This window comes from Drosophila innubila (genome assembly GCF_004354385.1).
Source record: "Drosophila innubila isolate TH190305 chromosome 2R unlocalized genomic scaffold, UK_Dinn_1.0 1_C_2R, whole genome shotgun sequence".
Lineage (NCBI taxonomy): Eukaryota > Metazoa > Arthropoda > Insecta > Diptera > Drosophilidae > Drosophila > Drosophila innubila.
This window is the reverse complement of record NW_022995374.1, coordinates 19,967,628-19,993,931: the sequence shown is the minus strand read 5'-3', so window position 1 is coordinate 19,993,931 and position 26,304 is coordinate 19,967,628. Positions and strand designations below refer to the sequence as shown.

At 39.9% G+C, this 26,304-nt stretch overlaps 5 protein-coding genes across 7 annotated transcripts; 3 read left to right on the top strand and 2 right to left on the bottom strand.

Moving 5' to 3' along the window:
* The first annotated feature begins 2,091 nt into the window (after window positions 1–2,091).
* On the top strand, window positions 2,092–3,435 carry LOC117784136 (cyclic AMP-dependent transcription factor ATF-2). The gene is made up of 2 exons (XM_034621790.1): window positions 2,092–3,205; window positions 3,264–3,435. Exons 1-2 carry the CDS (start codon window positions 2,140–2,142, stop codon window positions 3,371–3,373), a joined length of 1,176 nt encoding a protein of 391 aa, XP_034477681.1. The 5' UTR covers window positions 2,092–2,139; the 3' UTR covers window positions 3,374–3,435.
* Window positions 3,436–3,756: 321 nt separating this feature from the next.
* Window positions 3,757–6,952, bottom strand: LOC117784134. The gene is made up of 4 exons (XM_034621787.1): window positions 6,655–6,952; window positions 6,477–6,590; window positions 3,997–6,412; window positions 3,757–3,934 (listed from the first exon to the last, which is right to left on the bottom strand). The coding sequence occupies exons 1-4, from the start codon at window positions 6,927–6,929 to the stop codon at window positions 3,806–3,808; spliced, it is 2,934 nt and encodes a 977-aa protein (XP_034477678.1). The 5' UTR covers window positions 6,930–6,952; the 3' UTR covers window positions 3,757–3,805.
* A 632-nt stretch (window positions 6,953–7,584) lies between these two features.
* On the bottom strand, window positions 7,585–8,501 carry LOC117784137 (leptin receptor gene-related protein). The gene is made up of 3 exons (XM_034621791.1): window positions 8,399–8,501; window positions 7,963–8,218; window positions 7,585–7,892 (listed from the first exon to the last, which is right to left on the bottom strand). The coding sequence occupies exons 2-3, from the start codon at window positions 8,182–8,184 to the stop codon at window positions 7,776–7,778; spliced, it is 339 nt and encodes a 112-aa protein (XP_034477682.1). The 5' UTR covers window positions 8,185–8,218; window positions 8,399–8,501; the 3' UTR covers window positions 7,585–7,775.
* A 1,154-nt stretch (window positions 8,502–9,655) lies between these two features.
* On the top strand, window positions 9,656–14,227 carry LOC117784135. The gene is made up of 3 exons (XM_034621788.1): window positions 9,656–10,306; window positions 11,295–12,213; window positions 12,813–14,227. Exons 1-3 carry the CDS (start codon window positions 10,219–10,221, stop codon window positions 13,390–13,392), a joined length of 1,587 nt encoding a protein of 528 aa, XP_034477679.1. The 5' UTR covers window positions 9,656–10,218; the 3' UTR covers window positions 13,393–14,227.
* A 1,860-nt stretch (window positions 14,228–16,087) lies between these two features.
* On the top strand, window positions 16,088–25,255 carry LOC117783881 (ras-specific guanine nucleotide-releasing factor RalGPS1). Of its 3 annotated transcripts, XM_034621443.1 has the most exons (8): window positions 16,088–16,425; window positions 21,474–21,572; window positions 21,653–22,011; window positions 22,073–22,400; window positions 22,466–22,917; window positions 22,979–23,182; window positions 23,531–23,641; window positions 24,105–25,255. In XM_034621443.1, exons 2-8 carry the CDS (start codon window positions 21,513–21,515, stop codon window positions 24,709–24,711), a joined length of 2,121 nt encoding a protein of 706 aa, XP_034477334.1. In that variant the 5' UTR covers window positions 16,088–16,425; window positions 21,474–21,512; the 3' UTR covers window positions 24,712–25,255. The 3 variants fall into 3 exon arrangements, with proteins under 3 accessions (XP_034477334.1, XP_034477333.1, XP_034477332.1); XM_034621442.1 differs by lacking the exon at window positions 23,531–23,641 and having other exon boundaries at window positions 16,092–16,425; XM_034621441.1 differs by lacking the exon at window positions 23,531–23,641 and having other exon boundaries at window positions 16,092–16,425; window positions 22,070–22,400.
* Window positions 25,256–26,304: the final 1,049 nt, after the last annotated feature.

Here is a 26,304-nt window from a genome sequence, read left to right as displayed (position 1 = left end):
CTGGCAACAGGTTGAGTCCTTATAAGCAAGACTCGTTGCACCCCATTACAATGACAAGCTGACAACACAAAAACTACCTTAGATATAAAATTTAAAATAAAATCAAATCAAAACCTAGCGAAAGCTTCGGCAATGCTTAAAATCTGTGCTGCATCCTGCCAGTGACGGCTTGCAGCAACAAGGACAACCTGTAATTTTCAAATCTGGCGAAACAAATGCAAAACTGAAATGTATCTTATGGATTGCGTATGGGGCACAGAAATGGCGCGCACGATAATGTTGAGGCCGAGCTCTCTGCTGTCCCGGCTGACGATACTTTGAATGCGACCAGGAGCAACAGGAGAGAGAGAAAGAGATGTTCATCGGAACGCATGTTCTTTGAAAATTGCCCATAATTATGCGAACGAACTTCAAACTGATTGTTTCTACCGGCAGCGGCGGCCATGGCTGTCCAAAAACCGCGTCTGTTGCATGCAACATACTCGAGTGGTCCACAGCAACAGGCAGAGCTACAGCCCGGCATTGGTCTGGCATTGCCTGGTCGGGACGCTACGGAATCGCCCGTTTGCTGCAGTGAAAGAGAATGACTGTAATTACGCATCACTTTTTCTTAATTTTCATGCTGTGCATCTTCCTCGTCTGTGGCTCTTGTTGTTGCTGTTGCTGTTGCTTGTGTTGGGGCGCTGTGCCCACCATTTTGACTTGGGAAGCTATGGAGGATTTGGACACTGAACTTGACCCACAAGACAAGTATGTTGTTGCTGACGCTGTGGCGGCCTCTTGTGAGAAATAAATACGTCCCAGAGTTTTAGAAAATTACTCGTTGCGTGCATGTTTCCGAAAAGCGGCTCGAAAACATTTTGCGTGTCTTTTGTTAGTTGTTTTCGTTTTATTATTTCTTTTTTGTACTTCCTTCAATGAGAAATCTAATTTAAAAGATACAAAATTTTAAATTATGGGGTTTTCTTTATTGCCAAAAATATTTTGGCTTTTTATTTTTTCTTATTTTGTGTATGATTGGGGCTACGTGCTGTGAAAAGGTTCGAGTGGTGCCTGCATTTCAGATGCCAGAGTCGCGATACATAGACCTACATGGCGGAAGTGCTGAATCTCCAAATTTTGGGCCAAAATTAAAAATTGGAGGTAAAACTTTACATTTTTAAGTACATACACACACATATCAATTTATATATTTAAGTAGATTTTTTAATTTTAATTCATTTAATTTGTAACGACATTTTTAATTATTTGAATATTAGTGTTGATAACGGCAAAAACACAAGTATCATACCTCAGTGCCGATAGTTATCAAAAGGCGACAGTGCTGGCAACTTTCCCAAAATGTGTCCTTTTTTAATTTTACGTAATTTTGAATTTTAAATGATTTTATGACATTTTTCCATAATTAAATTATACAACTTCTTTTTCCGAACTTAAAATATTTGAAATTTAATAATGTTCCTGAAATTATTAATGTGTTGCAAAATTAAAAATAAGTTCACATTTGAATTGTACGCGCAGCTTTTCTCCCCGAAAGCAGTGTAAGCAGTGTACAGAATTTACTCCACACTTAAAACTACTCCTCACATAACAGAAATGACAATTAGTGCTGCCAACTTTTTAGAGGAAAAATATCTATTTCTGACCGGAAAGCAACTAACATTGCTTTTGAGTGCACTTTTCCTCAGCTATGGAATAAACTAATAACAAAACATAGCTGAATATATATTTAAAATAGACAGATTTTTGGCCAAAATAAATTTTCAAATTTAGATAGCTATCGAACTTTGAGAATTGCCAGAACTAGCTATAAAATATCTAGTGTTTGGAGCACTGAGCTAGTCAGTTATTGTTACTGTTAACTCTGTTACAGACTGAGTTGAGCCAGAGCAACTGTTAAATTTAAATTAGAATTTAGATCGCTAAAATATTATTCAATAAACTTCATGTAATTAATACATAACTGTCAGCTAATCAAAAATTGTTGTAAGCAATGCATAAATACAATATGCACATATAAATTGTTGCTGCTGTTAATAACAGTTTGGTATAATGTTAAGTTTATGTAAAAACATATGGTTTTGTTTTTGTTTAGTCGATGTTCTTATTGTTTATTAATGAATTCGGAATTTGACGACAATGGAAACGGACGCAAATATAGCGGACTTAACAACCGTGTCATTTGCCGACTTTGAGACAAAGAACAGGGATGATAATGCTAGATTTGATAATTATGGACAATGTCAACCAAAACACGATATGGCAATGGCGCTCGATTTGGTATTGGGCCAGAAATCAGAGAACCTCTTTGAAACCGACCAAACTCCTACGCCGACGCGCCTTATTAAAAACTGCGATGAAGTTGGACTCTTTGAGGACCTGCAGCATGTCAACCCGTTTGATATTGGATTCCAGCGGGCAGCCGAGCAGAATGCAGTTGGTGGTCATGCGATTCCCGTGACACCGACACGTTTAGAAGTGCCCCCCACCGACGGTGACTCGCTTCACACGCCACAGGTGTATGCACTGGATACGGCAACAGTGTCCGCAGTAGCACCGGCAGTTAGCAACAGCAGCAGTCCACTGGATGTGGCCGTGCCCAATGTAGAGGATCTGCTGAAAACTCCCGCGCCCACTCCAGTGCCCACTGTAGCACAGAGTGATCCACCACCACTGCAGTTAATACAGCCACAAGTAATTACTTGGGTGCTGCCAGCACAGACATTTGCACTATCCACTGTACCCGTCAGCAATAGCAAACCATTAAAGAGTCCGAAAGCCACACAAAAAGTACGACCGTTAATATTACCCAAGCCCAGTACAAAAGTCAATTCCAAAGCTCCGTCAGCTGTTGTAGCAGCAAGCACACCGGTTCACGAGCCGAGCAGCGCCAGCCTGACGCCCACATCACAGTTGCCCATCAAGGAACGATTGAAGGCCATTCTAAATAACAGTTACAACAAAAAGCAGCGCAGCTTTGAAACACCCGCTCCTAAAGCAATGTCAGCAGTGAACCGTAACGAGGATACCATGTTTCGACGTCGTGCTGCCGCCTCCCGTTATCGTCACAAGATGCGAACGGAGCATAAGGAGATTAGGGACCACAATGAAGAGCTCCAAAAGGAGATTCGAGTGCTGCGTGAGAGAATCGCAACTCTAGAGCGAGAACTGCAGCAGCAGAACAACAATAACAATATTGCTGGTGGTAAGTTTAAATAATACTCAAATAAATCCTACAGCTAAAATTTGGTTTTTCCTTGCAGTTGTGTCCAACCAAATCCAAATGCCTCCCTCCAGCATACACCTTGTCATCAATGTGCCTAAAATGATAGTGCCTTCTTCAGAATTCAGTCAAAGACTGGATAAAAAGTGATTAGCTCTAAATTCCATATACATAACCATTAAAATAAAAGGAATCGGATATGCTTATATCTTTAAAAACGTTTGTATATTTTCATACAATTTAAAAATATTTTTTGGTTACATAATTTATTACTGTTGCAAATTATTATAATATATTTTGCAATGCTGATGTTGCTCTAAAAAACTAAGTTTCCAGCCGTGTATATAAAATAATTTGTAAGTACAATATTTTCATTGTACTATCAGGCTCTATATAATAACTTAATAAATAAAATGTATACATATTTAAAAAATTGTATAATGTATTTTATAATAATGCACATGTTTGTAAATAGTTAGTAGTATAAACTAACTTCGTTCGTGTTACCGATATAATTAAATATTTTTATAATATTGGCTCATTTGAAATGGATTTACCTAGAAGTATTACTTACTATTGCAGTCAATTGTTAAGAATATCTGAGAATTCGCGTTGAATTTCCAGAATTGAACGCTCTATTTCCGTCAAGTGTGGCTCAGCTGAAGAGGACGGCGCTGGAGCCCTCGGTTTGTCCAGATGTTCCAAAGTCATCTGAAAAGGAGAATAAATTTAAGGTCTCGATGCTTGGGGATTCTCTTCGGATTTCAGCTTACCTCACGTAGTTGTTGTTGTAGTTTATCGCGTTCCCTGCACATTTGTTGGATGTTGTCATAGTATTTTTGGGCTAGAGGAGCTCCGGCGGTATCCGAGTAGTATTGCTGGGCCAGCAGTTCCATATTCTGATTTCGTATTTCGTCCTCGGCAAAAATCATCTCTTGATTGTGGCGACGACGTTCGCGCTCAATGCTGTGCATCAGCAGATCGATGTCCTTTTCCATTTCTAATACTTTGCGGCGCTGCTCCGACTCCTGCAGCTTGGTCATGACTTCGCTCTTGCGCTGCCGCACTTCCAACTGATAGGTGAGCAGCATTTTACGGTGGCAGGCGATGCGCTCTTCCTCTCGTTGTATGGTTTCCTGATACAGTTTTTCCATTTCCTTGACCCGTCGTGTATGCTCCTCTTGCTTAAGACCATTTTCCAAACGGTCCATTATTTGCAGCTCCTCCAATTCGAGATGTCGGATACGGGCATCAATCTCCTGATGCTGTTTCAGCAGCACCATTGTTTGTTGCTCCTGCTCTGCAATCCAATCGCTGGGATAGTTCAGAAACTTGGGATAAACGCCCTTGGGTATAGGCGAAAAGGGCTGCAAGAAGCGACGAGGATGCACTTGGGGTGGACATTTCTTCATTATCTTGCGAGCCCGAGCAACCAACTTGGCTACATCCATGGGATTCTGTTCATGAAAGAACCGTAGCACGGCGTCCTTGTCCGGCAGACGTAAGATCACCTCTCGATGCAGCACATTGTAAGCGACAATGACAAATACTATGAAATATAGAGGTTCTGTGATAATGTTGTCCCATAGAATCAACCATTGCTGCTCCTCTAACACCTCGGCAAAGGCATTGCTTAGTAAAGACCAAGCATAATCCTTGGGCTTCACTTCCAGTGCCTGGTAGAACTTGGACAGCTGCTCGTCATTGTTCTGCAATATATTTTCGCACATGGCTAGATAGTTTTCCGGTGGCAAGGGATAGAATTCGAAGCAAAGTTGCAAGTGATTGAGCAACAGCGTTGCCATCAGCTCGAAGACAACCAATCCGTTCTTAAGCAGATGCTTTGCAAAGGGAAACACCAGGTGTGGCATAAACTCCGCATAGCCAAAGACCTTGCACCAGTGCGCCAAACAGCTCCACACCTTGATAACACCGCGACGTTGCGCATCGCTTTTGATCTTTAGACCGCGCGCCATCTGTTTCACAATTGGTGGATGCCCAAGCTTGAGCAGGGCCTGGAACTGGACGCCGTTGCAAGGCAGCTCCATTAGCGAGCTCCATATTATGAATCTGTACTTTTCCGGATAGCAGCCATACTCGTGCAGCATAGCCTCTAAGCGTTCCCGCTTCAGCAGCTGACGTAGTTCCTGGTTCACGGGGCCACAAACATGTCCAGGCAGCTTAGGACGTTTCAGAGCTGCTCGCAGTTGAGAGATGCACTGCGTCTTCGCCTGAAGTGCATTGTAAAGTCGACACGTGGACCATACATTGACTTCGCCACACTTGGATAGAACGCTGAGCAGCTTGCCATCGCGGCTTACATTCAGACTAACGCCATTTGAGCGTTGTACAATCAGCTTGTGATCCGTGTTCTCCAGGTCCAACATAACAGCCTGACCGCGTGCTGTGATCCCAAACAATATGCGCTCCTTGGGCTGTGGCAGCAAGGCAATTTGCTTTAGGATAAAATCTCGCAGGCGAAATAGCTTGTCCAAATCAAAGGATGCTGAGCTGAGCAGCAGCAAGTAACCATCTAAGGTAGTGAGGCACAACTTGTTGCCATTTGGTGAGAAGCTATAAGTAAGCAACTTGCCATCGGCAAAGTGTTCATCCTCGCAATCAAATGCCAAATCATCCTCCGGATTAATATCGTCTTCGTCTTCTCCACGTAGTACAAACTCCGGGATGGACTTATCATTACGCAGCAGACGCAATCTGCGATCGCGTGCCTTTATAGGCTGGGCAACTTGCACAGGTTCTCGAGAGTGTGAAGACCATATACTGATAGTATCATTGGTAAAGCAGGTGAAGAACTGATCCGAGTTGGGTATAAATCCAGCCAGCTTAAGTGTGTGCTGGGACTGATCGAATTCCAGACGATGAGACACTTGTAAGCTCTTCAAATTCAGCAGCGCAGCCTCGGGACCTAGCCGCATTATGGCATTGGTGGCCGTGGAGCTCTGCAATCGATTTCCCCATGATATTTGGTCAACAGCAGCATTACCCGCTTCATTGCGTCTGCTCACCAGCGACTTTTCCACATTCATTACGAAAACATGTCCGTTTTCGTTGCCCACAACATACTCGTTGTGGTGCAACGGCGAGGCGTGCACCAGAGTCGCTTGTGGCAGACGAATCGACAGACGCCAATAACGTTTGCTCACAAAGTCAAAGACAAAGATGTTCCCCCTATTGTGGAAGTGGAAGAGTTGAGTTTAGCTCATTCTGAGTAATTGTGGCATGGTTGTCTTACCGCCTATCAATGACCACCAGTTTGTTGCTCATCTCATTAAAACAACAGGCGGCAATGCGAACACGTAGTTCTCGATCCACATTCTTAATTGTATGATGCACGGTCAGTATGTTTCTAAGAGGAAAACAGAATTTGGTAGATTTGTATCAATAAATAAAATGCCACAAGGATTTCTTACCCCGCCCCATTTTGTTGCAGCTTGAAGGGATATTTATGCATCGGTTTATCTGCACTGGGAGTGGCAATGGGCAAGCTGAGTGGAAGTGTTTGAAATGATTCCTCCTCGTTTTCAGAATCACTCTCGCTCATTAAAAATCCCATATCCGACATCTCATCCCATTCATCGTCGTCATACACTGTATCCTCCTCCTCTTCTTCGTCTTCCTCATTGTAATTTGAGGTGGCTTGCGAAAGTCCTTCGTGGGACGAATTATTTGTTGAAATTTTTTCCATTTTATTCAACTTTCAAAAAACAAATGACATTTGGTAGGGTTGTTGATATATAATATTGACACATCGATAGACTTTTCGTGCGATATTTTTTTCTTACGATAATATCAAAATCGATATACTTGTGCGTTATTATCGTGCGATACTTTTCACCTTTATCGCGAAACATCTATTTTAACTAATTTGATGACTTTTCTACTTTCCCAAAAACATCAAATTAAATTTCATATTTTTATCATATCGGAATAATTATTATTCAAAATATCAACAATCCCATTCATTGGTTCACAAACGATTTGGTACATTTGAACCGATACGTATCAAAAATCGATTTTATTTGGGAATTGAAAAGTACGCTGCTCAGGTTTTGTAAAATAAATATTTATCACTGCGGACGGCAGTTCGCGCTAGTGACGAAAGCAGCACGAAGGGTGCGAAAGGCGACTTGCAAATATATACAGCTAATATGGAAATTTTGCTATGACTGTCCGATCAGATCAATATATTTTACAATAAAGAATTGCAGCAATTGAAGAAAAACAACTTTTCATTAATTTTTTTATGCACTTGTTTGGCTTTCTCAAGTTACAAAATTAGCATCCTAATCATTATTAAATAATGTTTGTAATTTGCCATTTTATGAAATGAAAGACAAGAGTAATCGCTTAATTGGGTATTAAACCATAATGTTATTTGTATTAAATAATTATTTGAATATATTTATTAATGTGAGATTGACTGTTTTCTGCGATGGAGCGAATTACATCAAAGTTGCTTCATCCAAAAACCATTGCCGGGTGCTTAAAAACATTACTGCCTCCCACTTGGGGCCAATTTTACAGATCCCACTTAAAACATGCCTCCATAGGGAGCATCAAAGTTATCCTCCCGCATAGCATACCCTAACATTGTCGAATAGTTAATAACGTTGGATATCAGAGTCAGCACGCACGCCGTCCAGGTGATCTGAAAGTTATGAGAAAGAGTAGGGTATTATTAAAACACTTTTTAATATTATATCCATTTTATTACTTACAACAGCGGAATGTGCCAGAACTATGGGCAGGGCAAAAGCACTTAACACCATACCAGCCGTAAGGAAGAGTGCAAATTCTGTTTTTGGGTTGGTTTCGTTGCCAGGGGTAGAACGCTTTGCTATTAAAACTGGCAAAACCGATAGCACGTAGAAGAGGAGTACGAAGAACGGATAGAATATCTTGGGCGTGGGAACGGCACAAGCCAGTATCAAGAATGTCATTCCCAGGCACGTTAAAAGTGCACTTATAACCAGCCTGCAATAAAGAGTTATCAATAGTTTTGCAAATACATATGTGTGTACCTATAGGCGGATGGCAACTTACGCTGCAGGTGTTGTTGGTTGGTTGCAAGTGCGTTTGGATGCGAGGGGTTTACAAAATGAATAAAAATAGATTAATTTAAATTACTCGTAGAATTAATTGCGCATTATTTACCTTTCATTGCTGCCATTTTATTTGTTTATAAATTTTCTTTGTCGTTTGTCCAAAAAAAATGATTCACGAATAACGATTGAGTATCGATAACAAGATAACAACAGCAGTATTTTTATTGGTATTAATAATTTTAGGTCGTTTTTGATATATCGATTAAAATATCATATTTCTACCTGTTTTGGGGACTGAGTTTGAACAAACAGTTAATTTTTTAAAAATGTGTTTGATTTATTATGTAATTGACAGTTAACTCAATTATCATCCCTATTAAAATAAGCAATTATTGAAACCTATCGAAAGTTCAGCATTACCAAGATATCGAAGTTATCGAAACTCGTTCCACTGTTTAAACAGCTGCGCGGCAACTGCTCCTTTATCACATTTAAACTAAATAATTTTTAAATATATAAGCAGAACTATATTAAATCGATCGAATTTCATAATAAACACGGTAGAATGGTTTATAAACGATCAAAACAACTAGCACAGACAGAAAAAAACAAGTTTGATTGCCATTCAGAAATAATTAAAATTTATGAATGCATAACAATTTTTAAAATAAAATATTTAAATTTAATATCGTCAATTGACTTAAAATAAATTTAATATTATTAATACTTACTTAATATTAACTTAAAAGTGCTGATATTCTCAAATCTGTTAAATCGATCGTTGAAATAACATTTTTCCTAGCAATCAGAAAATATGCAACAGTAAAATGTTCCTGTGAATAGAAAGCTTTCATGTCTTTCGGTTGAAATTTCATTGATAAAAATAAAATGTCCTATCCCAAAATGAAAATGGTACAGCGCGTGCCCGTCGAAAGTAGTCGGAGCTGGGGCACGAAGTGATATGTAACAGTATGTGCAAGTGTGTGTGTGTGTAAGTGACTACGTAGCAGCCACCTGCTTGCTGCCAAGAAGTCGAGTCTGGCATCGGCCTTTTCATGAATGCATGAATGTTTATTCAAAGAATCCCTGCACACACACACGCACAGCTTACCTCACAGATACTCACACACTCGCATGCGGACGTGTCGAGCTTTTTGTTGAAAGTATGACGCATGCGCTGCTGTTGATTTTGCTGCGCTTTGTTGTTGGCTGCCCCAAAAGCTGCCCGCAACATTTAACAGTGCGGGGGCGAGAATAACATTTGCGTCACAGCTCCCAATGCTGGTTTGTGCTGTTGCTGCTGCTGCTTCTACTGCTTCTACTGCTGCTGCCACCGCTGCCAGGCTCATTCAGTATAACAATATACGTCGACGACCAAGCAACGCTAAGAAAACGAATCGGAGCAACGTTCAGCGTTCAACGGGGGCAACCTAACAAGTTCAGTACAATTGGCTGCAACTTGAAAGAAAACTGCAACATTTGACATTTGTGGCAGCCGGTGCAAGTAAAGTGTCATCTAAGAAAATAATTAGTAACGTTTTCGCTTCGAGAATTGCAATCAGCTAACGGATATTGCGAAAAATATTGCACGCCTACGCGAAATATTCGAGGTGTAAAAACCACCAGCTGCCCGATTTTGTATGTGTGTGTGTGTGTGTGTGTGTGTGAAAATCAATAAACGCTGTCGACGTTATTTGCCTCCGTTTGAGAAGGAAAGTGGAGGGAAGTGGAGGATGTGCTTGCCATATTAACCGGCCATATGGCAACTGTGCTGTGTTAATCAAATAAGTAATACCTAACAAGGAATTGTGCCAAGGTGCCAAGTGCAACAATATTGAACACTGTACTGACGTCAAAATTACCTAATTTAAAGAAACTATCAATTGAAGAGACAATTAAATCAAGACTCCATTTACAAATATATTCAATATGACAAAGCGAATGGAAATAACCTGCGCACTGATTGCAATCCTTATGTGCAGCATATTGGGTCACTGCGAAATGTCCGTTTACCCAGGTAAATACGAGTATGCCTAAAAATAGCACAACCAAGCAACTAAACAACCCACACACACACACACACACACACACACACACACACACACACACACTCAAACACTCAAACACACCCCATTCCACTAACAACTACACCGCTTCACAAGTGAATGTCACTATATGTATGTGTGTGCAAGTAATTTGAACTTTTGCGTCGTGAATGGCGCAGAGGAAAGCGAAGCAGCCGCATTGCCACTTCGTTTTGTGTATACTACTGTATACTAGATGTGCATGTATGCATGTATGTATGTAGGTGTGTGTGGCTATGTAGAAGAATACATATCGAGTATCAAATATTCACGAATCAAACCAAAACACCCACGCGCACTCACACCTCGAAACTCTTTACACAAATACATATGAAATGCAGCACAAGATTTCATCTAAGTATATGACGATGTATATTCTCTATCCAAGTGTGTGTGTGTGCGTGTGTGCGTGTGTGTGTGTGTGTGTGCAGCTACTGCCACCTACATTTTCGACTAGAGTCGAGTTCTCTTTTAGTTCGAGTTTAAGCTCCTTGCTGCAGTTGAGGCTTATAGCACTTTTTATAGCCTACTTTTCAGGGCACAGCAGCAACAGCAGCAAAGGAAATGAAATAAAGCTTTTCCAACGCGTCACAGCCTGTTCTAAGTGTGTGTGCGTGTGAACGCGTGTAGTAATTGGTCTATTTTTAAACACTGGCAATTAAATTGACTTTTGCTTGTCTATTTCGGCGGCTTCTTTTCGGCGGGTTATAAGTATTTCATTTTCTATTTCATATTGTTTTCTTGTTCCTTTTGTTTTCTATTTTGGTCGTTTTTATTTTTGAACAGCAAGTTGCACGCAACCTCGCTATGACGGACTTCATTAGAATTTAACATTAGCATAATGAGAGTCTAGCACATGCCACCTTGCCACACCCAGTTCGGGTGAATTGTGTATTAATCATTTGTGCATTTTGCTTGCAGGACTACGTCGTCGTCCCATCCAACCGGCGACACTGGAGACCCAGCAATATGAGCAGCTCATGGAGGAGCATGCTCGTCGTCGGCTGCAGCAGCAGTTTGAGCAGCAGCTGGAGCTGATCAAGCTGAAGATGATGCGCCAACGGAAACTGCTGGAGGAGGAACGTTACCGTCAGCGGCAGCAGGAGGTGCAGATGGCCGAGTCCGAGGATGAATACGAGAACAACAACAACAACGGAAACTTCAATAATCAGCAGTATGATCAATACGATAATGTTGAGGGCGATGCTGCCTATGGCAGTCCGTTGGACACCATGCCCGACGTGCGTCCTCCGCCTCCAATGCGCTTGCCGATGCCCAACTTCAACAGCTTGGAGAGCGTCTTCAATCGCAACAGCGTGCCCCGGGAGCGCATTCCCTTCGCCGTCGGTCCCAATGATGCACGCTTTTTTGATAACGCCAACGATCCATCCGGCGAACTGGACTCCCGTGCACTGGATGATTACGAGGAGTATGCACCGGCACCTGAACCTGCCCCCGAAGTTGTTACCGCCAAGAGCAAGCAGGTCACGACAGTGCCAGCACCGAAACCTGTGGAGCCACCAAAGCTCCTGGATCCGGCCACAGCGAATTTCCATCGCATCAAGCCACAATCTGCGGCCGCTGCTGCCGTTGCAGGAGTTACTCTGCCGCAGCCCAAGGAGTCTTCTAATGAGATCAGTGCGCTGATTGATAAGCTGCAAAAACAAAGCAAATCTCCCCAAATGGCACTTGCTGGCGTAGGAAACGGCGATGCCGCCGATCACATTGTGATGCGCCAACATATGGGCATGTCCAGCGAAATGGGCGTGTACATTGTGGCACTCATTGCCGGCGTCAGTGCGGCGGTGACAGTGGGACTCTTGGCGCTGGGCGTCACCTGGTAAGTTGTCATCAATTACAATTTACCCCTTTGACTAAAATTATCACATGTGTCATTTTGTTAAAATGAAAACCTGCTAAAATATTGTAATGTCTCATGATATAATTTCAGAGATAATACAGAATGTATTATTTTTTTATCTCAATAAGTATTATTATATCGATAGTCTATCAGATTGAAGCGTCACTTCAAGTTTTTCAGAAATCAGTTTTTTAGTTTTAAACATTTCGAAACTTAAGCAAAAATAAAAGAGATAAATTCAGTTCTGTTCCAGTTTTCACTTTCGGCAAAATATTTCTAATTTCATTTTGACAACATTTTGCAAATTTTATTAAATTTGAGTTGGTAAATTTAAGTCCTATAAAGTGAAAAGCAATGAATTTTAAATACTTTGTCGAAAACTCAACGTTAAAAGTTACAGTTTTTTTAAAACCTATAAAATATAAACTGCTAACTGGAAATAACGGTCTATCTGAGTAAAATACGATTATTCCGCGCAAACCGAATAAATCAGATTTATAAGTATATCAAAAACTTCACAATCCATTTTTGCATCTAACAATTGTATCTAATAAGCACTATAATTATCTTCATTACAGGTTCCACAATCGTAGTAAAGCTGCCGCAGATGTGGATTATCCGGCTTATGGCGTAACGGGGCCCAATAAGGACGTCTCGCCATCGTGTGATCGCAAGCTGGCGCAGAGCGCTCAAATGTATCACTATCAGCATCAGAAGCAACAGATCATCGCCATGGAGAATTGTCAGGCAACTGATGGCAGTTGTGGCCTCTCCGATGTGGAGAGTGACGATGACAATGAGGAGGGCGACTATACCGTCTATGAGTGTCCTGGTCTGGCGCCCACTGGCGAAATGGAGGTTAAGAATCCGCTCTTCCTGGACGAGACGCCCGCCACGCCAGCAACAGGCGCCACTGCGGCAACCACCAATGGCACCGCTAGCACCACTGCTCCCGTCTCCACCAACAACAACATCACGCAGGCCACACCACAACAGCCGGCCACCCAGAAGAAGGGATCCGTCAAGCCCAACATGAATCTGTTGAATGCTGCGGCTACGGCTGCAGCCGCTGCCGCTGCCAACGCCAACGCCGCCGCCGCCGCTGCTGCCAACGTCAACGTCGCTGAGGAGAAGCCAAAGCGCAAGGGCAAGAAGTAAATTGAAGGCGAGTGGAGAATATTGAATGCTTTATCTCTCTCTCTCTGTCGCTCTCTCTATCTCTCTCTTGGCATGCCATGTGCTGAGGCAATTGGTAAAGTTTGACTGATCCATTTTGTCAGCCAACAGAAACTAGACACAAGGTACGCGTATGTACATAACACACAAATTTACACACACACATTTACATACATACATACACACACACACATACACACACACACATACACACACAAATACATATACATATACAAAAGGAAATACGCGCGCATGTATAGAATATGTATTCCTAAAGAAAGTCCATGGAATTAAATTCCGCGGCTGCAGGCTCTCGAGTGCAACAAACGAGTAAACTTGCTTTGATGGCACAATTCTCTTATCTTCCCCTAACTGTAAGCTCTATCATATGTATTTATTATGATGTATCGTAATCGTAATCATAATCGTAATCATAATCGTAACCGTATCATAATCTTATTGCTATGATCTAAGACATGCTCTCAGCACACACAACTACCCTTACCTCCACTCCACCCTCCTCCCACCACCTGTCGCTGTCACTGTTTCCGCTTCCGTGAATCCCAGAAACAGCGAAAGATAACAAATTGCGCAAGTAACAATGGGAAACCATGTGGTGCTTGTCAGTCAAAAGCAGGAACAACGACAATTGCACAATTGCCTTCTGAAAATATAATATCCTTGCCTCCCCCTGTCCCTCTCTCCGCCACACCCACTACATTCCTGTTACTTAATATGCTACTGATTCAATTTACCTACAATCCAACATGTGTACTTATTTATTGTATTGTAATTAAACATTTTATTGTATTGTACTTGCATATATCAACAAATTTTTGGTGTCTGCAACACGAATCAAATTTATAACAAATATTTTAAAGTCTGCATATTGGCATTGGAACAAAAACAACAACAACAACAACCAAGAAATACTATATATTAGTATATATAATGTATATTATATGTATTAATAAAGTAACTTACATAAAGTATTTGTGTAATTATTGTAACACATACACAAATGCCTAAACAATTTAATTATGTACTCTTATAGAATTTCCCTTTATTTTCTAATTTATTGTACTACGCTTTGTGATCTTAAATTATCTGTGTCAATTTAGAAATACAATTCTGGTAATCAACATATACACATATATAGAATACAGCCACACATACATGATGGATGTATGATGTCTGATGTATGTATGTACTTATCATATTGGAGCAAAATCTATGGAAAGCAACAAAAAAACAAAAAAAACATGAAATGAGAATTATTTAAAAGTAAAACTTAACAATAATTTCCTGCACATTCATGTAAAGTAAATGAAAAACGACTGATAACACACAAAAATACACACGTCTATTGTACAAAAACGAAAGTAACGAAAGTTAATGAAATTTATTTATTAATTAGTGAAAAATTATTGAATCGAAATAGTAGATGTTCCAAGTCCCCCAAAAAACAACATTAGCGAAGCATTCAATTGTATTTAAATTGCTGTAAATAAACATATACATAAACTTTAATGAGAAATAATAAAAACAAAAATACTAAAACAACGTAAACAATTGCGGCCGTAACAATTACAATACACTGAGAAAACAGCAAAGAAAAAACTTACGAGTTTAAAAATAAATGAAACTTATATACATACATAAACGCATCTACAATAATAAGTGTAATAACTACTTGAAATGAAAATGAAATGAATGGAAATTCGACAACTGCTAAGCATGTTGGTCAAGACATTGATCTATTTTATATTGTTTTCAACAAAAACTATTTGAAGAAAATGTACTTTGCTACAAAAAAAATGCAAACGAAATGTTTGCGAAATTGGCTTTTCGACTAAAGCGTTGAGCGGATTGTTGAGTTTGAAATATATATTTTATGGAGTTTTCCGAAAGACCGATTAATCCAGAAAACTAATATGTATCTTGAAAGAAACCCAAAAAATACAAACTTATATTGTGAATAAAGAACATAATTTAATTTATTTATGTATTGTATAATAACCATAATAACACAAATTATACAATATGCATACAAAATAAATTAAACTAACCCAAAATAAAATATTGTTTAATTTATTGATTAGCACATTTGTTTAGCAAATGGAAAACAGAGCGAAAATACTCCATACAATTCGACAATTTCGCTTAAATCGATTGGCGGGCTTTGTACAGAGCTGCCACTTTATCATACGTCATATGCGATGAATAGTGCTGCCAGACTGCCGGTGTTGGCTGGAATTTAACGATATTTTACAGCACTGACTGCATAAAAACAAGTTGACAGCATTTGTAAATCGTCTGTGCCGTTTCATCTCAGCTCAAAAATTTTACCAGCACTGATTTTATATTGCAAATTTCAAAATACAAAAAGAAATAATAAATGCATTTGATGATAATTTCAAATTCGAAACTAGATAAAATTAAGGTATACATATTAATGAAGTTTTAAAGATCGTCAACCCTCGGGGAGAGAAGTTAGAAAATATAATTCTTAAAAAAAAAGAATATCAAAATATCGAGAAAACTCTAACAAAAATTCTAGCTAAAAAACTAAAAAAAAATGGAAAAAGGTACAAGAATTTCGAATACCCTATTCTGAAATGTACCTGTTTTGGGTTAAACAAAATCGAGCCAGATCGAAAAATTTTGCAGGGTGGCAGCCTCTGGACCGCGTATCGCAGCTCCGCCGCGCACTTGGTGCAAAGAAGCGAATCAGTCAGTAATTGCTACAATAATAATTCAATACGCGTACGCCGCGCGCGTTTTTATTTCATATTATTTAATTAACAAAAACAATTTTAAGTCTTGCGGGCATTTAAGCGTGCGGAAAAGTCGGTCTTGGCATTTTTGCTGTTGATAATTCCATCGCCTGTCTGTTTTTTTTTCTGTTTGTCTCAAGTGAAACTACTTCGCTTCTGAATTAGATACAGCAACAGTGAGCAGATAAAAATGCGTTGGGTCCTTAATACAGATGCTGTCGCTGCCGTTGTTGTTTAGGTAAGTTTTTGGGGCGTGAACGGGCGCACTATAAATAAATGTCTTGTTGCAATTCTATTCTGGGCTGGCACTGTCACTGGCACTGGCCAGGCCAAAATCGTCGCATTTCTACCAAGTGCAATTCGGTTTCTTTCATTTTTTGTATGTATATGTATGTATTGTATGTTTGGGCGTACTTGTCGATTACGAAACTGGGTGGGCGCTGAATGTTGGGAGGGGACAGAAGTTGCCCCTCTCACTTTGCATGCGATGTGCTAAGCATTAACGACGTTGCCGTCGGCATACACAAAATTGCGTGTGACAGCCAGCCATCAATAGGGTGTATCAGAGTAGGGTGTACTCATATATTCATTGCTATCGATTTGTTAGGGGTGTGTTGCTGTTGCTTTCGCGGTTATATTGCCGGCAAATGAGTAAACGTGATTCACTGCAGCAACAAATCAATAAAAATAAGCATTTTGAGTCGCTTCCTTAGTGATAAACCGAGGCGTTAGATCATGTGATAAGCAAATGTTATCAGACACCCGAAAGAATGCAAAGATACGTACAGTGAGACAACTAAGTGCTTGGACAAGTGAAAATAATAATCACATAGGCTTATTTATTTATAACAATAAGTGGTTAACTGGATCGTTTTTAGTTGTATTTATCTTTTTCTAAGAACCATAAGCAACTACAATAATATAAGAAACTAAGAATATTAATTTTTTTAATCGCGAATTTTTACATGTGTCAAAACATTTACTTGACTAACTGTAAGTTTGTGTATAGTTTTTTCATGTATGCAAGACACACACACACATGCAACACAACGCCCCTTGGTAAGAAATTTGAGTTTCACTTTGTTGAAATAAGTATTTTCCAGCTGTTGTTTTGGTTACTTGCTAAACAGGATGTCTGCGTCTGTCCGTCTGTCAGTCTGTCAGTGAGGCAGGCAGGGAAGCAGGCAGAGTTAGTCAGGGGTAGACCAGATGTTTTTGACTGGCCTGGCTTGAAATTGGAATTGGAATTGGGTAGATTCGATGTCGATTTCAAGGCTCAATGCGTTGGCAGCATTGTTGTTGCCTTCATACAGCTCTTTCAGCACTTCTGCACTTCAAGCATTCGTCGAGTGTTTGCGTTTAGTGTAGTGCAGAGACACTTGAAAACTATTCGTACTTTACGCTCATATTATTGGGTACGATTCTAGGTACGCTTGTCGCATTGTGACCCACTTTTACACAGCGCACGGATCACAGAATGAGAACAAACAGAAATCTACAACGCAGCAGAAAGAAAACCCAGAGCCAAGCTCATTATTGTATTGCTTGGCCTTCCTTTATTCTTATTGTTGTTGTTTCTCATTTTTATTGTTGTTTTATTTAACTAGCCAACGGCTTTGTTTTTGCAGTTTCGTAGTTTCTCTTGTTACCCAGCGGCGGCTGTGATTACAAGTGCTTATTACAAGCACATACAAAAGCGCATAGTGATAATGAAGCTTAGACATTCATATGTACATTCAATTGCATATGTATTTTCATGTATGTGTGTCCATTTACACTTGACTTGCATTTGCATTTGCATTTGTAATTGCAAGCGATTAATTATTGCTAGAATAAAAACCCGAATAGCTGCTATCAATTAAATTCTCAATGAAAGCACCTCAATGACTGCTCTATATACTTGCAAGACAAGTACAGTAGTCATTTCATATGTGCTTTACAGACATAACAAATCTATAAATCTACTATGGAATCAGCGATCTCTTAAATCGTAGACAGTGAAAATGTCCTGTACTTTAATGAATATGTCCATAAAGAATATATTTAATTTTTATGGGAGTAATTTCTGTTAGTACAAATCTTTGCCAAGGTGGCGAATTGTAATGATAATGTTGGCTTGATTTCAAATTTAATCCACAGCCCAAACAACCTTGGGCTTGATCGAATCCACAATATCAGGCGATCACTGTATACATATGTATGCACTTTTCACAATCGCTCTGCCGTCGGGCGAAGGTTAATTTATGTACAGACACACGCTTATAACGGGGAGGGGGCATTTTCATAACAAAAACAAATCTGTGGCGGTTATTGAACTTGACGCCGCGGCGACATTACGATGGCATCGCTTTCAACGCTGGCGACACCAGCTGACCTTGCCCGCCATATACAATTTTACACTGTGTCAAAATACTCAACCCAAAAGATACAAAAAAAATTATATTAAAATAAAGAAGATTTCCATTTTGTAAATTCTGATGAACAAAATGAAATGAAAGAAAGCTGTTGAAAGATCGCAGCGAGGGTCAGCTGGGTACTTGGATAGGGGCATTCCGAGTCAGTCTGGTGGCAAATTCCAATGGGCCGAGGAATGTATCAAGGGAAATGAACGCCAACACACATTTCTGGGGGATGCGCACTACATAAATTCCCATATATTTATATACATTTATATATGTACATGTGGAAACATTTGTGTAGGAAGGAAGGCACGTTGCAGGCTGATAAACAAGCGGTAGTCCAATTTGATTTCCGCGAACTTTTGCAGCTGTTTTTGTTTGTTTTTAAGAAATTTATGTAAAAACAATAAACATATTTATTGGGTTATATACGTTAATACATGTGTATGTGTCTCTGCACTGTGTGTTGAGGTTGGTGCGTGGTGGGTGGTGGGTGGTGGTGTGTGATCGTCACGTGGTGGTGGGTGGTGGCCATAAACAACGGGCAGCGAGACGCCTCCACATTTTCATGTCCCTGACCACAATCCCAACGCCCAATTTGTTGTTATACAAATTAAACAACTTATTTCAATCTATCCATGTGAGTGTGTGTGTGTGTGTGTAGATATGTTCAGGTGTAGCGATCAAAGCTAAATAAAAGCATTCTGCAAAAAGGCGCTAAAAGCAAAACGTATAAACAATAAATACTTATTTACATACAGTCCAGTTTAAAAGGCTTAAACGTGGGAACCGTGTAAATGTAAATAAAACAACAGCAACAACATTTTATTTGCCAATAAATCAGACAGACAAACAATACACACACACACACACACACACACACACCCATATACCCGCACACACACACATGATGACAGTTAATTTGTTTTAATTGCATTTGATATCTTCAAGAATTGTTCTACGTCTGAAACCGCAGCCAAAACAATGAAAAATATTTTTGCATCTACATTATTTATGCATACATTTGTACTTAAAGAAACACGCCAGCATGTGTGTCGATATATGTATTTGAATGGAGAATAGTTCAAATAGTCAATAAAAATCCATTTATTCAAAACTTGCGGCAGTCTGGAAAATAATTCATTCGCTTTTGTCTTGCCGTAAATGTTGTTTCTATAAAGACGAGATGTTTCGAGATCTTCATACATATTCCTATCTATATTATAAATTTATATATATCAGACTACGCTTTAATTGAAAATGCATCTCTAGAATTCCATAAATATCTGCCATACAAAGGAACGAGATATTACTAGAGCATGGCATTAGATGATATTTACAATCTTTTATCTTAGGCATATCCGTTCCATATGCCAGATAACTGGCAAATGTGCGTTTTTCTGTGAGTATGCCATGAGAAATGTTTCTTTTTTCAGTTTACTGAAAAATTATTTGGTGGAGAATATAATAGAAATTTTAAAAGTCAATTTAAATACTGTCAATTAAGTCAATTTAAATATCACTTATATTTTTTATTACAAATTTGCTGATTTTAACAAAGAAAATATTTTTATAACTAAAGAGGTAGTTCTTATCAATAATTGTTAATAACATTTGTTATTGCTTTTTATGATTCAACGGTTGGAATTCCCTATAATTAATCCATTGTAATTACAAAATAATCGTTTAGGGTTTACCATGGGATTCAACATTAAATATTATTAGTAATGTATTCATATGTATATACATATATAAAATAGAATTTGATGGACAATTTCAAACTAAAAAGCAATGTAGTATCTCTGTTTTATTTCTTCTGCTTTCTTTTAAGCATTAAAATATACTCAACCACTAACATAGTCGATAAGACTTTGCCTTGAAACACGATTCATAATGTATGTACCATATATGTACAATACTTTTCTGGTTCTTTGTCGCGGCACTTTGGAAATTTGTTATTCCATTTTTAAATCGAATGATTCCATTTGTCCATTGATTAAGCGAAGCAAAACGATGTGAACGTCATTGGATTTGATCAACATTTGCTTTGGAATGATTATGACTTAATTGAAATTAATTAGACGGGGTCGCGTCAGACAGTCTTTGAGAAATGTATGGCATGTATATATAGCTGCCTATATACGTGCTTCAATATATTTATTATAGATACTTGTAGTTCAGATGTTTGTTCTTATTAACGCTTGCTCAACTGAATCCGAGCACTATAAATGTACAAGGTTATAAGTATAATATATATGTGTATATGAGATGCTGAATTTGTTGAATATGTTAGCAATAATCAATAAGATTTTCCTCTCTCTTTATACTCTCTTTGAGCATGGAATTCTATAAGTTCATTGACCGTTTTGGTGACTTGTTTTTCCTAAAAACTTTCCGTTGACTCTACTCGTATGCATGTCATTAGCATTAGTGCTGAAGTGTGGTGTTTGTTTTTGTTGGTGTTGTTGTGCGGTGCATTGGCACCCCCAAAAGCCAATCGACAGCTATACAACGGCTACCATAAAAGACCAGATCCAGGTCTCTTCTTGTTGGCTGGTCTCCGCGTGACTCAACATTGGCCACCGTATTGGAAATTGAGCAGCGAAGCGTGCCATGTTGATGCTTGGCATGTTACTCGTATTGTTGTTCTGCATTGTGGCTTTTGTTGCGGCCGTGCACCATAAAAACTTACACAAAATGGTTATTCAGTAAACAGAAAGACTGAATAGAGTGCGGAGCACGGAACAAAGTCGAAAAGTTTATCACAAAGGCGAGCATAATCAAGAGTTTAAACACAAGTACTAAACACTCGTACATCAACAAATAAATATACACACACTGAAATAATAACAACAAACAATTTAATATACTTGTGTATACATTGCAGATTATTGGCCAAGTGGTTATTGAACGCCAGGCGGTTGCCATGATGCGCTATTCGGAAATATCGCGAGACTTATCGACGGATAATCTGCGCTACTCTGAGGTAAGTTTCATCTGCACTTAACTGAAGCCTTTTTACAACACGTCCAATTCATTTAATTTCATATTATTTCTCGCCTGCAGCTGAGCAGAAAACCAACAGCTGACTATGTGGGCTATACTGGACAGAAATATGTCACTGCTTCACCTACAACTCAGTCGCATTATCAACACAATGCGACAGCAGGACAGCAGCAGCAACAGCCGCATTCACCACAGCAACAGCGTCAGTCGAAGCAACGAAGTCCAAATGGAAATGCACATACAATGGCTTGTTTGAGACAGGATAAGGGACAGAAGGAGCTGCAGGCGGAGCAAACCATGATACAGCAGCCGACCAGCCGGACACTGAACATTAAGAGCACACGGCGCAAGAACTCCATTGGCTGTCTGACCAGCTTCTCCTCATCGCCGGACTCGCCGGGCTGTTACTACAGCATAGCGTAAGCATTTCCCTCACTTCATTGTACATTTAATTTGATTAAATTGTTATCTCATTAGCAGTACAACAGCGGCACCAGCGAACAAGTCGCAAAGCTTGCCAGCGCATGGCTCGATTAAGCAGCTGGATGCGGTCATATTGAGTGCATTGCGTGTGCCCGCCGATCTGCTGGCCAATCAGATAACACTGTTGGACTTTCCGGTCTTTGCGCTCATACAGCCGGATGAGCTGAGCAGCTGTGCCTGGACAAAGAAGGATAAGCATGTGGTTACGCCCAATATTGTGGCGTTTACTAAGCGCTTTAATCATACCAGCTTTTGGACAGTACAGGAAATACTTAACGGCGAGCAGCCAAAGCAGCGTGCAGAGATAATGACACACTTCATTAAGGTATCAAGCTCAAAATATTCCCAGTATCAACAAATCCTAATCATTTTTATACTTTTGTTTATTAGGTGGCAAAGAAACTGCACGAACTGAACAATCTGCACTCGCTGTTTGCCATTATTTCAGCAATGCAAAGCGCCAGCATTTATCGTTTGAAGAAAACTTGGGCCTGCTTGTCCAAGAAGGATCGACAGTCCTTTGAGCGGCTTAGCGATATATTCAGCGATCAGAATAACTGGGCCAATCTGCGCTCATATTTAGAGAGTCTACGTCTGCCCTGCATACCGTACCTGGGCCTTTTTCTGACCGATTTGATATACATTGACCTGGCACATCCACACAAAGGCGGCTTGGAGCCAGAGCAGCGTCGCAATAAGATGAACAATATATTGCGCGTTATTTCGAACTATCAGCAATCGGATTACCAACAGATACAACCGCATGAGTCCACTCAAAAGTATCTAACCTCCATACGTTACATTGAGGAGCTTCAAAACATATTTGAAGAGGATCAGTACAAGTAATTATACTAATTAGTTAAGTATATGACAATTTATAAAGTTAGTCTTTATTTGGAATAGACGCTCGTTGAGTCTGGAGCCTGCTTCACCGTCCGGGCCGAGTTCCTCGTCCTGCAGCTCGAAGGAATCGTTTAACGTGGAATCTGTGACACCAGCTCTAGGTTGCTTGAATCTCTCGCCAGCGAAAACCATTGGATCCATGCGCATGGCCAGTGGCACTAAATTTGTACCCGGCCATCGAAAGTGCCGCAGTCTGGGCACCAAGTAAGTTTGAACTCTGTCTCGCTGTGATTGCAGCAAGAGCAAAACAATGCGCGCCTTTCTAATTGCCAACAACACTTTTGTGTCTCGTCCCAAATCTTTCGATTTCGTTTTAACAACCACTCGACACAATCTCACTGCGCAATTGGACTGAACATTGGGGTCCTCTAATCAAACGTTAACATTACTCTATTACTATATTAATTACAATTATTATTGTTGTTATTATTATTCATGCTATTTCTCTTCAATCACTTTTGCTTTTGCTTACGTTATGTTCTCTGCATCCGTATCTCAATCTGTAAATGTATCTGTGCATCTGTAACTTGTAATTGTAACTGCGGTGCGCAGATTTCGCAGCAGCAGCCTGCCACGCAACTTTGCACAAAGGTGTCAGTGCTGCATTGTGATGATTGCGCCGGGCATTGGCACAATCTCGAACAAGCGCTGCAGATGCCGTCGGTGAGTGCCACAAACCGTAGCCGTAGGCGTAGCTAGGATATGCATTATCAAATTGCCAGCTTATCAGTTTTTTTTAGTTATCATTTCATCAATGCATTAGTTTGTGCACGGACTCCGTTTCAATGCTTCAATGTAACCGAGACCCAAAAAGAATAACAACCACAACAACAACAACAACAAATACACACGCACACATCTGTAGCTGCTGCTTTGTATCAATTTGGGTGTAAATTAATTGTATGAATTTGCTGAATGATTTTCGTTTCGTTTGGCCCATCTTCCCATACACACACGCACACAGCCACAGCATACACACACACACACACACACACATGATCTTTAAGTTGCCTTATAATATGATTTGTTTATCCCATTTGATCGCCTGCCTGCATGACGCCCCTTGCCGTTGACGGGTATTATTGTCTACATCTAACTAAAATCTTCTCCGTCTTTGCATTCACAGCATCTTTGGCAAAATTGCGCCGAACAATTATGACGGACATCCACATCATTTGCACCTGGAGCATGATCAAAGTCAACAGCCTCGTCATCATCTGCTCGACGATTCGGTGCTGGAACACAGCGATGCCCTGTCGAATGCGGACTTGACCTCACTGGAGAGTGCCGAGGGCATCATGTGTGATTTCGCTGGCAGTGATTGCGATTTAATGTCACCGGAGGCAGCTGCCGCAATGCAGGGATGCGTGCGCCGCAAGACCGTGCAGAAGGAGGGACGCAAACCGGCGGTGGCCTCTTGGCAACGATATTGGCTGCAGATCTGGGCCAATTCGCTCGTCTACTTTCCGCCCAAGTCGTTTAAGGGTAGCGAGCGAGGCGACTTCAAGCGCGAACCGTGCAAGGTGTGTCCCCTGGAGGGCTGGTATGCCCATGTCAGCGACAACACCAAGCACAAGAACACCTTTGAGCTATACCACCGTACTCTGGGCACCGTGTACAAGTTTCGCACCGACAGCCCACAGATGACGCATCTCTGGACAAACGCCATTTGCAAGTTGGCAACCACGCGTGTGCCAAAGCCATTGCCGGCAAATCTGATGTCCTTCGAGTGAGTCAGACACGTACAACGAACAAGGGATAATTGAAAACTGGCCGCCGCCTCTACCACTTCCTCGAATCTAATGTACTCATCAATTAGTTTTAATTAGCTGTTACTCTTATGTCACGAAGCAACGACAGAAACATTCCCATAGCTCTCTCTGCTTGTTAACAATAACACACCACGAAAACAATAACCACATAGGAAGTCCTCAAGATTAACGAACAAATTGTAGTTTGCAAACGAAACGATTTCAAATGGTATTTCAAAAGACTGACAGACCTAGCAGAGAAGTCAAAGAAGATATAGATAATGGATAGACACACACTCAATTACAGACAGGATAATTAACACTGACATTGAAATAGTCACAGGAAATCAATCCAATAACCTTCTAATGCTGTGACTATAAATACAAACTGTGTATGCTTTTTGCATGGCAATTTTCTTCGTTATGCTGCAAAAACGTAAATGTGTATCTTAAGTCGAGCAATGTTAATTGTATTTCTATCTTGTAATGTAATTTAGCAATTAAACAAATCAATTACTACGACATTTAATTTTTGTATGTTCATATGCGCTAATTGTGCCATATTAATTTTAAATTAATTAATTAGTTTAACAATGATTTATTGATAAACTTTAACTGCAACCACACTTTATGCAACATTTGTATTGCCTTCTCTTAGAATTATTGATAAACTAATTCGAGTGTTAATTTCCAAGGACGTCGACAGGATGTTAACTTAACTACTTTGTAACAAAGAATCAAAACTATTGCAAACTCGAACAAGAAACCATAGGCTTTAAATTATAAATGATTGAATGATTAAAGCAAATGCTATCATATTTATATGTTGTTGCACGCTAGGCTTAAATTTATGTTGTAAGTAAATAGTTTTCTATGTTGCTTGTTAAATAGACAATACCCCCTGAATTCTTCAAAACGAAATTTATGTTAACTACTGGGAATTGAGGCATTTGGGAGCCCACGAATCAAATTATTATAATCTAAAGTTCAGACATACATATGTACATAATATATTTACTTTAAGCTTTCGCATACACACATTTTCTTTGCAAGTTTTACCTTAAGCAACAACAACTTCAAAAAAATGTCCATAAAAAATAACGAAAAAGAAAATAAAAAATATTAAAAAAAAGAGTTGCTGTTTGAATTTGTCGGATTTGGTCGTTAGTCCAAACGAAGGAACTGTGGGCGGCGTTGTATGCTAAAAATACTGCTGCCTTTGTTGCTGCTGCTGTGCCTGGGCATTGGGTCTAGTGTGGGCGGCAAGACAATCACCATGTAATTGGGAACTATGGCAATTGTGTAGTAGGCTGGTTAAAAGCGAACCTCATTTCCATGCTGCGTGCGTCATTCGGACACCATAATTCCACAATTGGACTGCTTCTGAACAAAAAGGGCTACTTGGAAGGCTCGCTGGGTGAAATACTGGCGGGCCAAGTGTATCTATGAGCCCTTCTGGAGGAAAGCGGGGCTCCCTAAGATACACACAGAGTGTGCACCGCTGTCCAATGCACCGAGCTTGATGCCTAGAAGAAGCCTTGAAAGCCATCTGTTTGCTAAGTTCTTCCAATATAC